Raw genomic sequence first — 13,473 nt, 5'->3', positions numbered from 1 at the left:
GCACTAGAAGCAACACAGTGTGCCAGGAAACAAAGTAATTCAAAAATAAGAGTTCCAAAGTTTATTTATAAAATATATTCAGACTTACCGTATGGATGGCAGCTTAACTTGGAAGCATCTGGAGTCAATTGTCATTTATACAATACAAGAACAGTATGACAAAAGTCTTCCAACAAAAGGGATAAACCAATTATGAAAGTCTCTGGCCTACATTTCAAATAGATGCGGCTGCTAAACTGATCATGGCAATGAAATCGCCCTATCGCAATCAGCCGAGCGGCTGTGGCAGAGAACCCCCGATCCCCACCATAAGTCGGCCAACAGGAGGGATGCCCACTCCTTCCCGTCGCCACACCGGAACCCCCCATCCTCTGTCTGCAGCAGGAGGGATGCTCACTCCTTCCAGCTGGAACCTCCAAAACAACATCCAGTCAGGAGGGATGCCCAATCCCTCCTGCTGCCACCCCCAAAACAAACCCCGGCAGGAGGGATGCCCACTCCCTCCTCGCGGCACCCCCCCCCCAACATCCCCAGCAGGAGGGATGCCCACTCCCTCCTGCCATCATCCTCCCTGAACACATGACCCCCAACAAACCCCTCCCCTCGAAACCCACCCGTTCCCCCTCCCCCCCCATATCAGCAAGGCCGGCTGGAGGGATGCGTACTTCCTCTAGCCATTACTACTTAAACGTGGCTACTGTGCTTAGGGGCATCTGGGACTTCAAACAATTCTTATCCTATTTAAGATTTCTCACAATCCTCTTTGAATAGTTTTGTGTCATCAGCAAATTTGATCACCTCATTCATTATATCGATTTCAAGATCATTTATTAATATGTTAAAACTCTGGCCTCCTTTTACAAAACTGCGATAGCAGTTTCTAGCTCTGGGCCACAGTGTTATAAAATACTAGGAATGTGCACCCAAATTGGATGCTGGGAATTGCACCTAGGTTTTATCGCATGCACCGGATTAGCACGCGCTAGCCGGAAATCTACCACCTGCTCAAAAGGAGGCGGTAGCGGCTAGCGCACGTGGCAATTTAGCACACGCCATTCTGTGCGTTAAGGCCCTAGCGCGGCTTTGTAAAAGGAGCCCATGGTCACAGAAATCAGCACTCAATGCTGTTCTGTAATGGATGCTTATCTTTGCGCATTCATTATAAAACAGCATTGGGTGCCTTTATTTCAGCGCTGATTTACGAATGCCATTTATTGAATCTAATCCAAAGTGTGTATATAGACTGGGGTTATTACTTGAAATCTACAATTATCTGCTTTTAATTGGAAGTAGAGGAATATAAGTTCTTGGATTGGATTATAAACATGCAGCTTGGAAACCTCAAACCTATGTGTGTGAACTAATTTTTGCAAAGCAAAGTGAAATCAGTGTCTCTCATCTGTGAAGCCTTGACACATGTGTTCCTCCTAAGGAAATTAACTTGAGACAGTGTCATCTCTCTACAAGTTACTAGGCTGAACCTCTTATCCCTTCCACAGAATAATTTTTGTTAAGACTGTTAGAATCAATCATAGAAGTGGCAAGGTTGCACTGAAATAGTTAGCCTTCATCCTACAAATGAGCCAGAAACTTGTATTTGTTTGGTATACCTAAGCCTTCCTAGCCACAACATGAGGGACTAGCTTAGGTACTTTGTCTTTTTGATTGTATGTTAAGAACATAAGTTAAAGCATCAAGTCTATCATCCAGTCTTGGCCACAAATACCTACAGATTCCAACAAATTTGACCTATTTCTAATAACTAATTTCCAGGGATATAAAATTATTATTTGTTCTTACAAAATTATATATTTTTAATTCTATTTATTTATTAACAACATTTCTATACCACCAATCACAAGATAATCATAACTATCATACTCCTCCCCCTTTTATCAAACTGCGCTAGAGGTTTTTAGCACGGGCCAGTGAGGTAAGTGCTCCAACGCTCAAAGGAATTCTATGAGCACTTGAGCATTTACCATGCCGGTTCGAGCTAAAAACCTCAAGCGCAGTTTGATAAAAGGAGCCCATAATAAAATATAAAATACCAAGTAAAAACTTCAATAAACTTTCTTTCATGCATGAATTAATTCAGGAAATTCTGGACAAATCTTTTCAAATTATGAAATTTTTTATTCTAATTTTAAACTTCATTTGCAAGCGTATACTCACCCTTTTTTTTCTCTTTCATTCCTGGAATGTTTCAGAATCGTAATGCCCAACTCAAAAAGGTGACGTCCTGGCTGCGTTCTATTTTTCTTAGGTTGCTGTTTAGCTACATTTGAAGAGAGATAGAGAAAGAGAGAATTTTGCTTAACATCAAACTGTTATTTCACAGGTAAAAATAATTATTCAGAGGTGAACAAATCCAAATCTGCCTACCACTGAATCTTTGGGGAAGTCACTTTACTTCTTCACATTGCAGTTTACTTAACAGTATTGCTTCTTCTTCCCTTTCCTATTAAGAAGCTTTTAAACCTGCTTCTTGTAATTATATTCCATTTGAAGCTAGACTGCAGCATACTATTTAAATCAGGGTGTCCAACCCGTGGCCCGGCAAGGTGACATGTGGACGATGTGGCGTTTTGCTCATTGCTGGGAGATCACAAAGCACTGAATCGCCCACGTTTCACAGGATTAGTATCGCGCTAGGGCTATTTTTTTCTGTAATTGGGCTATTTTGGGCATGTAACGGGGTTTGTTGATTTTTTTTTTCCATTGGTTTTGCTGCAGTACAATGGGCCAATCATAGATGACCTTAGGAACTCTGAGGTCATTTGTGATTGATCAATTGTGCTCCAGCTAAACCAATGAAAATTCAAGATCTCGTCGAGATCTGTCTGGCGGGAACAGCCATTCTGAGCAGTGAGCTGTGCATGCACGTAGTGAGAGCATGGCTTATGCTGCTGCTGATTGGTCTGAAGGTGGTCATGGGCAGGCTTAGAGTGGTAGAGATGCTGGAGGGAATGCTGCAGAGCCAGTAGGAGGTTGTCAGTGAAATCGGCATCGCTTCACAGAGAGACGGTAGAAAACGCTGGCTGGGGAATAATACGATAATAAATGCTGGCTCAGGGGGGATAGGAAAGAGTGTAAGAAATGTTGGCTGGAAGGGGACAGGGATGAGAGAGATGTTGGCTGGAAGGGGACAGGGATGACAGAGATGCTGGCTGGGGATGAGGGTACAGGGATGAGATGCTGAACGGGGGAGAGGGAGGTGTATACAGCTTGCTGGGGTGTACAGAAAGAGAGATGCTGGGCGGGGTGGGGGGGGGGTTAACATGAAATTGCCAATTGGCTTGCACCTCAGTTATGTATGTTATATCTGTTTTTAAAGGAGACATTACATTACATTACATTAGGGATTTCTATTCCGCCATTACCTTGCAGTTCAAGGCGGATTACAAAAGAATTATCCAAGATGTATTACAACAAGAACTTACTTTAAGACATTACTTTAAAAAAAAAAAAAAAATCTAAAACAATATTAAAGGAACACTGTGAAGAGGAACCCAAAAAAGCAGTAATACTTACCCTGACTAAGTAATCCTCCACGTGCGCCGCTGATAGCTGCTTCAGCATCCCCGCTCTGAAGAGGCTCACCGTAGCTGTACTAGAAGTGAATGGGAGGACCAAGCTTCCACTGTCAGTGGCGCACGTGGAGGATCGCTCATTCAGGGTATTACTGCTTTTCTGGGTTCGTCTCCACAGCGTTCCTTTAATGAAGGTTTATTAGATACGTGCATCTTCTATATTAGTGATTGCAAATTTGGGACCTGCTTGACCTATTTTTCTGCTCATCAGCTAGCGTTAGTATTTGTGTGGCCCCAGCCAAATTTTTTTTCTTCCAATGCAGCCCAGGGAAGCCAAAAGGTTGGACACTCCTGATTTTAAACTTGCCTGCTATACTATCTTTGATAGGCAGGAGTCAAGGGAGCAGGTAGTTGGTTGAAGATCTCTAAGGATTTTATCAGTTCTCCTCTGCTATTAGATTAAGAGAATCCCATATGTCTGTGTTGGGAGGGAGTGAGTTTGTGCTCTCTTGATCAGCTGGAGACTCGGTGGGACTACCTATAAATCCTGGCGAAGATTTTTAATTTTGTTGGCAAAGTGTGCAGCAAATATTGCTGTAGTTCAGTTTTGACTGGGTAGGCTGGTTCTAGTGTGGGGGTTGCAGTAGGCTGTTTACTATGCTGAAGAGGTGCTTAGTTAAAATGGCAGCCTGGTCAATGCATTGAGAGAAATATTGCATTAGAGTGTGATGCAGGAGCCTTCTATTTAGGAGGCACTAATACTCCCGTGTTAACTCTACATTCACCAGTTAGCATGTGATAATCTGAATATGTTAATATAGAAACATAGAAACATAGAAATAGACGGCAGATAAGGGCCACGGCCCTTCTAGTCTGCCCACCCCAATGACCCTCCCCTACCTTTCTCTGTGAATAGATCCCACGTGTCTATCCCATTTGGCCTTAAAATCAGGCACGCTGCTGGCCTCAATAACCTGAAGTGGAAGACTATTCCAGCGATCAGCCACCCTTTCAGTGAAAAAGAATTTCCTGGTGTCCCCATGCAGTTTCCCGCCTCTGATTTTCCACAGATGCCCCCTTGTTGCTGCGGGACCCTTGAAAAAGAAGATATCTTCTTCCACCTCGATACAGTCCGTGAGATACTTGAATGTCTCGATCATGTCACCCCTCTCTCTGCGTTCCTCGAGTGAGTAAGCTGCAACTTATCCAGCCGTTCCTCGTACGGGAGATCCTTGAGTCCCGAGACCATCCGGGTGGCCATTCTCTGGACCGACTCCAGTCTCAGCACATCCTTACGGTAATGTGGTCTCCAGAATTGCACACAGTATTCCAGGTGGGGCCTCACCATGGATTTATACAATGGCATAATGACTTCAGGCTTACGGCTGACGAAACTCCTGCGTATGCAACCTATGATTTGCCTTGCCCATTTTCCACCATGATATGCTCCCTCCCAAAAATATTTTTAAAAACAGTTAATGCATGGCTAACATGCAGAAAGGGGGAATATTGTGGTAGCCCATTTAAGCACACGTTAAAGACCTAAAACGGTTTAGTAGAAGGGTCCATTATTTATTAGCTGTATTTGTTTGTATGGCACCAAGGCTTAGGGCATCACTTAAATGCCAAAATAAAAAGTCTATGGTGCTTTAGGTAAATATGTATAGGTGTCATGTAGGTAGGTGAGGTGTAGGGTTACTGATTGTTTAAATACAGTATGCCTAGTACTGAATAAAATTTATCCTTCTTGAGCAAACAGAGTACCTGTAATGGGCAAGTATAAAGGATTACTACAGGGAAGGTAGCATACCGGAAGATAAAGCATCAAATGAAAAGCAGACATTCACAAGATGTCAACATTAAATAGTACAAGAGTTGCCTCACTTCTACTTTTACTGACTAGGCTTTGTTGGCTCTTCAGAGCTGGAGTGAGGATTATGAACAAAGTTCAGTTTCTTTAAGGGCATTCCTCCCTAGCTCAGTGTCAGACAATAACAGCTAGCCAGCATTTTCTGGCTCAGAGTTTATAATATTGACTAAGGCTTTGATTGCATGAACTCTTTGCTGTTTAGGCCAAAGTATAAGGGTTAAATGAAAAGTAGTATCTCCAACTCCTTAACTCTGTTTAAGTGAAGATATTATAATGAATAAAAATAGTGTCTGAAACTTGTTCTTTTATTAAACATTTTTCTACATAGTTGCCAGCATTTGCCACCCATTTCTACCACCAATGGCCAAGATTTTGAATGCCATCACAAAAGAATTGCACATCTTGGGCCAGATTCTCCAAACAGCACCATAATCGCTTACATGAGTGGCACCGATCGTGTTTCAATCATGCAATGGAGAATCATGAGTTTCAAGTTTTATTTTAGTTTTATTTAGTTCTACTAAGCAAGATACAATATTAATAAAAAACATAAGCATATATTTAGACATACCATTTAAAATTTAAAATAATGGGTTACACAAATAGACTTACAGACTAATCAATACACAAAGTAAAAAGGGACAGAACTACAATTCAATGCTTTAAAGTACAGAGGAGAACTATAAATGGAAAGAACATTAGGGAGGGAAAAGTGGAAACCTGGAAGAAAACTAATATAAAATTTGAGCATAATTTAAAGATTAAAAGCATCTTTAAAAAAGGAAACTCTTTAAGTTACTTTTAAAACAACTCAAATCATTTTCCTCTCTTACATGCTGAGGCAAAGTGTTCCAAAGTTACGGAGCCATCACCGAAAACATATGTCGTCGAGACCCAATAACTTTCAAAGAGGGGACTACTATGAGCTTTTGATTAGTGGACCGGAGAGAACGCGACGTGCTATAAGGGATAAGTAATTTATTAATGAATTGAGGTTCATTAGTGGAAAGGGTTTTAAATACTAAGAGTAAAATTTTAAAAGTAATACGATGGTTAATTGGGAGCCAGTGAGATTTAATAAGAAAAGAAGTGACATGATCATTCTTTTTACCATTATGAATGAGTTTAACAGCAGTATTCTGGATTATCTGAAAGCGCTTCTTTTCTTTTTGCGTGATATTTATTAATAAAGAATTACAGTAATCGAGTTTAGCAATAATTAAAGAGTGAATTAATATATTTAGCGATTTTGGCTCCAGAAACTTAGAAATCGAGCGACTCATTCGCAGCCTGTAAAAGCAAGATTTGACTGTATTACTTATGTGTTCGTGATAGGAAAATTTATCATCGATGATGATTCCCAGTATTTTTAATGAAGTTACCAAATCCAATTGAATATTATCCAGGGTAAAAGGGGCTCTCAATCTTATTCCCTTTTTCCATGGAAAAAGTAAAGCTTTTGTTTTCTGTATGTTTAAAGCTAACATGTTGGAATTGAGCCACTGTTTAACCCTCTCAAGTTTTTTATTAATCGCGGGTATTTCCTCTTTATTTTCTGGATTTAGAGGGTATGAGAGCTGAATATCATCGGCATATGTAAAGGTGGTGAAGCCTATAGACTGACAGACTTAGTAGAGATGACAGAAAAATATTGAACAATAATGGAAAGGGAGGCAACGGAAACGTAGGCCAGGGTTTTAAAGGCCTACATTTCTGGCACCTACCTTTGATGAGAATCATGTCTACAGAGGCACCTAATGGTGCCTAAGGTCACTTTTGGCATTAACCACGCCTACAGTGGTCTTAGGTGCTGCAAGGTGCATCCATAGTCGGGACATCGGCACCTCTAGGTGCCTCACTTTTTTTTAATGGTGTTTTAATAGGTGCTGTCATTTACTGTGCCGATTGAACCAATTAAAACAATTAAGTTAGGCAGCATTAGGGTGCCTACTACTGTCTAACTTACGGAGCTGTTATTAGAATCAGGGCCCTCGTCTCTTCAACTAGTTGCTTACAGTCCCTTCTACCTCTTCATTCGAGACAAACAGATGCCCATGAAGGTATTCCTTCAATTTTGGAAAAAGATGGAAATTGCATGGCACTAAATCTTGGCTATATGGCAGATGCAGAAAGACTGTGAGACCCATCTTTGCAATTGCCTGTGTGCTGTTTCATGCTGTGGGAGGCCCAGCGTTGCCTTATTACAGCAAAATGTCCTTCTTGTGCTTCTGAACTCTTCTCAATTGTTCATTCAAAATTTTCAGGATTGCAATGTAATGCTCCGAGTGATCCTCCAATTTTAGCCTCCTAAAGTTAGGCATAATTCCTGGGCATAAGTGATATTCTATATGCATAAGTGTCAGAAGGCAGTGACATAAAAAGGGAAGGTGGTGCCAAGTATTTCTCTCCCCTGCAGAGATGGAGGTCCCTTAATTGTACTCTCCCTTCTACTCCCCCCCCGGGGTACTTTCTAAATCCTTCTATTCTTCACCAGGAGGGACTCCTACCTACTGTTCGCATCAGCTTGAGCCTTCACTCTACATAACTTCCTGGACCTGTGAACAGGAAGTTACATTACATTACATCAGAGATTTCTATTCTGCCATTGCCTTGCAGTTCACGGCGGATTACAAAAGAATTACAAAAAACATAATACAAGAAGAAGATATCTGGTAATTTCTAGAGGAGATAAAGAGTAGATGAGGTTGCTTTGGGGAATTGGGAGGGTATTGGGAAGTGGTATTGGGAAGTGGGAAGGAGCTAGTGGTTACATCAGATAAAAGGCTTGGGGCTGGCATAAGCAATGGGTAGGAGTCCTTGCTCATTGCTGGTGAAGAAAAGAATGATTATAAAGGTACCGGGAAAGGGGAGTGCAATTAAGAGATCCACTATTGCTGCTGGGGAGAGGTGCCAGGCATCTTCAGTTGGTGGGGCTTGGTGATTCTCACAAGCCACATTGCTGATCTGCTGTTGCTGGGTGACATCCCTGATAATACGGCACTCAGAGTGTTCCTCCTCTCCTGTCCCCTTTACTACACTACTGTCAACAGGGAGCCTAAGTGCTGTTCTGTAAGAGCTTATATAGCTGATATATTGGGACAGATTCTGTAATTGGGTGCCCATAAAGACAAATGCCTAAAGTTAGGCACCTATTTGATGTTAATCACACTTAGGTGTCCAATACATAATCATGCCTAGCTAAAACATAGGTGCCTATTAGGCACCTACAATATAAGCCAAGGTTTTAAAAACCTAAATTATAGGTGCCTAAGTACTTTAGAGCAGTGTTTTTCAACCGCTGTTCCGCGGCACACTAGTGTGCCGCGAGATGTTGCCTGGTGTGCCGCAGGGCCGCCATCAGGGCAGTACTACCAGTCCTGCATTCAGGGGCCCGGAGCTGACAGGGGGCCCGAGGCAGGGGCGCCAGTAGCTCGTCAAGGCAAAGTGAGTCGATCACCCAGGACTCACTTTGTCTTGGCGATCTAATCTATCAAGCCGATAAGTCTTCTTCTCCCCGACGTCAATTCTGCAGTCAGAGAGGAAGTTCAGGCCAGCCAATCGCTGCCTGGCTGGGCGGAACTTCCTCTCCGATTGCAGAATTGACGTCAGGGAGAGCATGCGTCGGCGTCGGCTTTGGGGCCTGTTATCCATTGGTGGGTCCTGTTCCCCGATGGCAGCGGCAGTGGCAGTGGCTTGGGGAACGGCAGGGAGAAAGAAAGAAAGGGGGCAGGCAGGGAAACAGAAGGAAAGAAGAGAAACAGAAAAAAAGAAAGAAAGGTAGGGAGAGAGGAAGAAAAAGTTGGGGGAGGGAATGAGGTGTGGAGGACAGAAAGCATACAGGCTGATAGAAGGGAAGAAAGATTGGATGCACAGTCAGAAGAAGAAAGTGCAACCAGAAATCACCAGACAAGGTAGGAAAAATGATTTTATTTTAAATTTAGCAAAGTGGAGGCAGTATTACCACAGTTTTCAAAGGAATTTGCACAAATAACTTAATAGTTAACTGGGTAAATTCCCAGAGATGAAAACTTCCCTTCACTTACTATGCACAGTTCTGAATTTATATCTGCTGTCTATATTTTACAATATGGTCACCTTTTACTAAACCACAATAGTGGTTTTTAGCGCAGGGAGCCTATGAGCGTCAAGAGCAGCGCTGGGCATTCAGCGCAGCTCCCTGCGCTAAAAACTGCTATTGTGGTTTAATAAAAAGGATGGAGGGTATATTTGTCTATTTTTGTATGCTATAAAAACCAAATACAGAGAGAGACTGAGAGCTGTTGATGAAGAGCTACGTGTGTGTCTTTCTTCGATTCCAGCCAGAATATCAGCTTTGTGTTCAGCCAAACAGGCCCAGGTTTCGCACTGAATAAAGTATTTTATAATTTTTCACTATTCTGTTTACTTAATATTTCATAATAAAGTAATTATAAAATACTTTCTTTGTGTTTATTTGATTCCTATTCAAGAGAATTACTTTATATATAGTCAATATAGGCACAGAGTTAAATTTTTTAACATTTTCTAATGGTGGTGTGCCTCGTGATTTTTTTTCATGAAACAAGTGTGCCTTTGCCCAAAAAAGGTTGAAAAACACTGCTTTAGAGCAGTGGTTCCCAACCCTGTCCTGGAGGAACACCAGGCCAATTGGGTTTTCAGGCTAGCCCTAATGAATATGCATGAAGCAAATTTGCATGCCTATCACTTCCATCATATGCAAATCTCTCTCATGCATATTCATTAGGGCTAGCCTGAAAACCCGATTGGCCTGGTGTTCCTCCAGGACAGGGTTGGGAATCACTGCTTTAGAGAATCACACCTAATGGTGCCTAAGTCCTTCTTCAACCCTAAACACACCTACTTTGGAGTTAGGCACCTATCTTATGTTGAATCATGCCTCACTGTATACATGCAAGAAGGTAAAGTTAACAAAAATAATAATTGAAACCTAAGAACATAAGAATTGCCATAGTGGGACAGACCAGTTTCCTATTTCCAACAGTGGCCAACCCAGGTTCCAATTACCTAGCTAGATCCCAATTAGTAAAACAGATTTTATGCATATGCAATGGATTTCCCCAAGCCATCTCAATAATGTATTATAGACTTCTCTTTTATGAAATTATCCAAACCTTTTTTAAACGCTGCTAAGTTAACTGATTTTATCACATTCTCCAGCAACAAATTCCATAGTTTAATTACATGTTATAAGTAGAAATATTTTCTCTGGTTTGTTTTAAATCTACTATTTAGTAGCTTCATCACATGCCCCCTAGACCTAGTATTTTTGGAAAGAGTAAACAAACGATTCACATCTACCTTTCTACTCCACTCAGTATTTTATAGACTTCTATCATATCACCCCTGAGCCATTTCTTCTCCAAGCTGAAGAGACCTAGCTTCTTTAGCCTTTTCTCATTTTCGTCACCCTTCTCTGTGACTTTTATAATTCTGCTATATCTTTTTTGAGATATGGCAACCAGAATTACACACAATATTTGAGGGGTGGCAGTATCATAGAACGATACAAGGGAGATACAAGGCCCTGATAATTCCCAAACATTCTCTTTGCTTTCTTAGTTGCTACCACACACTGAGCCATATCCTTAATGACAACACCTAGATCCTTTTCCTGGGCAGCAACTATTAACATGGAACCCTGCATCACGTAGCTATAGTTCGGGTTCCTCTTTCGCACATACATCACTTTGCACTTGCTCACATTAAACATCATTAGCTATTTTGATACCCAGACGCATAGTCTCCCAAGGTCCTCTTGCAATTTTTCACAATCCTCTAGAGATTTAGCAACTTTTAATAACCTTATGCCATCAGGAAATTTAATTCTCTCACTAGTTATTCCCATCTCTAGATCATTGATAAATATGTTAAAAAGTAGTGGTCTCAGCACAGACCCCTGGGGAACCCCACTATTTACCCCTCTCCATTGAGAATATTGACCATCTAAACCTACTCTGTTTTCTGTCTTTCAATCAGGTCTTAACCCATAATAGGACATTATCTCCTATCCCATGACTTTCTAATTTCCTCAGAAGTCTTTCATAATGTACTTTGCCAAATGCCTTTAGAAAATCCAAATACACAATATCAACTGGCTCACCTTTATCCACATGTTTATTCACCCCTTCAAAGGAATGCAGTAGATTGATGAGGCAAGATTTCCCATGTTGGCTTTCTCTCATTAATCCATGCTTATGTATATGTTCTCTCGCTAAAATGCTTCATCCAACCAGTGTAAATACTACCTTATAGCAGAGTAGGAAAGAGTCTCAGATATCGGTGAGCCAACAACAAAGGCTCTTCCCCACACATCATCAGCATAAAAAACCTTTAATGCTCTTTATAAACAGCTGTGACAACCCTGTGCTTTTATGCTTAGCATTTACAACCCCCAATATAACTTAATATATAACACAGGGGTTGTAAGTGCTAAGCATAAAAGCACAAGGTTGTCACAGCAGTTTATAAAAAGCATTAAAGGTTTTTTATGCTGGTGATGTGTGAGGTAGAGCTGCTGTTTTTTTCGCTCACCAATATCTGAGGCTTTTTCCATCTCTGCTATAAGGTAGTGTTCATACTGGCTGGATTAAGCATTTTAGTGGAGAGGTTTCAGTTATTGTTTGTTTAAAATTTCCTCCACTCCTTAACATTTAGTTTTTTGTTTCATGCAAGGGTGTATTTATATGAGTGGAGCAGGGGTAGGCCTCCCATTTACACATGAATAGGGTTATCAGATTTCCTCTTTAAAAAAAAAAAAAGAGGACACTTGGCCCTGCCCCATTCTGTCCCAGCCCCGCCACATTCCACCCCCAGCCCCATCCTCACACAAACATCATGCTTCCTTCCCTGACCTCCGGACCACATATAGAAGGTCTCCGCACATGCGTGGACATCGATGTGATGACATCACGCTCATGTGTGCATGCGTCTGATGTCATTATGTCAACATCCACACATGCGTAGAGGCCCTCCAGATGCGACCATGAGCTCGGGGCCTTCCAAAACCTGGACAAACTGCCTACAGATATCTTCTTACTTGGGGCCATGACACCAATAATGCTGCATGACATTCATTCCTAGCAGAATATCTGGCCTTAGTCACACAAGCAGATCACAGAAAAACCCTATGCAAATATAGGACGACAAACTAAAAGTCCTAATATATACAAATGAAACCCTAAGATGCCAGGCTCTGTGTGCAGTACAACACCAGAGAAATAGAAAGAAATACATTTCTTCCTGAACAGTGCAAAATATATTCAGCAGATGTAAATTCTGAAAGCTGACACATTTCAAATCACTAAATTGAAAATAAAATCACTTTTCCTACCTTTATTGTCTGGTAACATAGTTATGGCAGATAAAGACCTGAATGGTCAATCCAGTCTGCCCATTAGTTATTCTAATTAAAAATACATGATTAAATTAACTTATCTCTTCTTTGATATTTCTGGGCCGCAGACTAAAGTCCACCTGATTTGTCCTAGGTTCCAACTACTGAAGTTGCCATCTGAGCTCATTCCAGCCTATCCAACTATCCCATTGTTTGCAATATATCTACCGTAAAGTCTGGCTACTAAGGTTCTCATGTTCCAAGTTAGTGGAGTTCCCAATGATGCCCTCCTAGCTCATCCTACATCGAATCACCATATATGGGATACAAATCGTACAAGTCTGTTCAAACCGGCCTTAGTTCTTTAAGTTATACCATTTGTTTTTTAATTAGAGATCCCCTATGTTTATCCAATGCTTTTTTGAATTCCATCACCGTTTTCCTCTTCACCACCTCCCTCGGAGGGGGGGGGGGGGCATTCCAGGCATCCACCACCCTCTCCGTGAAAAAGAATTTCAGAACATTACTCCTAAGTCTTCCTCCCTGCAACCTCAAGTTAAGCCCTCTAGTTTTACTATTTTCCTTTCTCTGGAAAAGATTTTATTGGTACTGTAATTTTATTTTTCTATTCATCTTTTTCTGGTCTCTGGTTGCACTTCCTTCTGTCTGTGCTCTTAATTGTGTTTCCAGGGCCTTCATATCCAATTGCTGTTTTA

General features: G+C 41.3%; 1 protein-coding gene across 1 annotated transcript in view; it reads right to left on the bottom strand.

Annotated features, from left to right (window-relative positions):
* Positions 1–13,473, bottom strand: part of SEL1L2 (SEL1L2 adaptor subunit of ERAD E3 ligase) — a 103,263-nt gene that overhangs the window by 76,478 nt on the left and 13,312 nt on the right. Inside the window, exon 2 of the mRNA XM_033937651.1 lies at positions 2,176–2,278. Within this exon, the coding sequence (XP_033793542.1) occupies positions 2,176–2,278 (103 nt within the window). The remainder of the gene's footprint in view (positions 1–2,175; positions 2,279–13,473) is intronic.

Source organism: Geotrypetes seraphini, chromosome 3 (genome assembly GCF_902459505.1).
Source record: "Geotrypetes seraphini chromosome 3, aGeoSer1.1, whole genome shotgun sequence".
NCBI classification, from domain to species: domain Eukaryota; kingdom Metazoa; phylum Chordata; class Amphibia; order Gymnophiona; family Dermophiidae; genus Geotrypetes; species Geotrypetes seraphini.
Note: the sequence above shows the minus strand (reverse complement) of the source record. Positions and strands in the feature narration are given on the sequence as shown.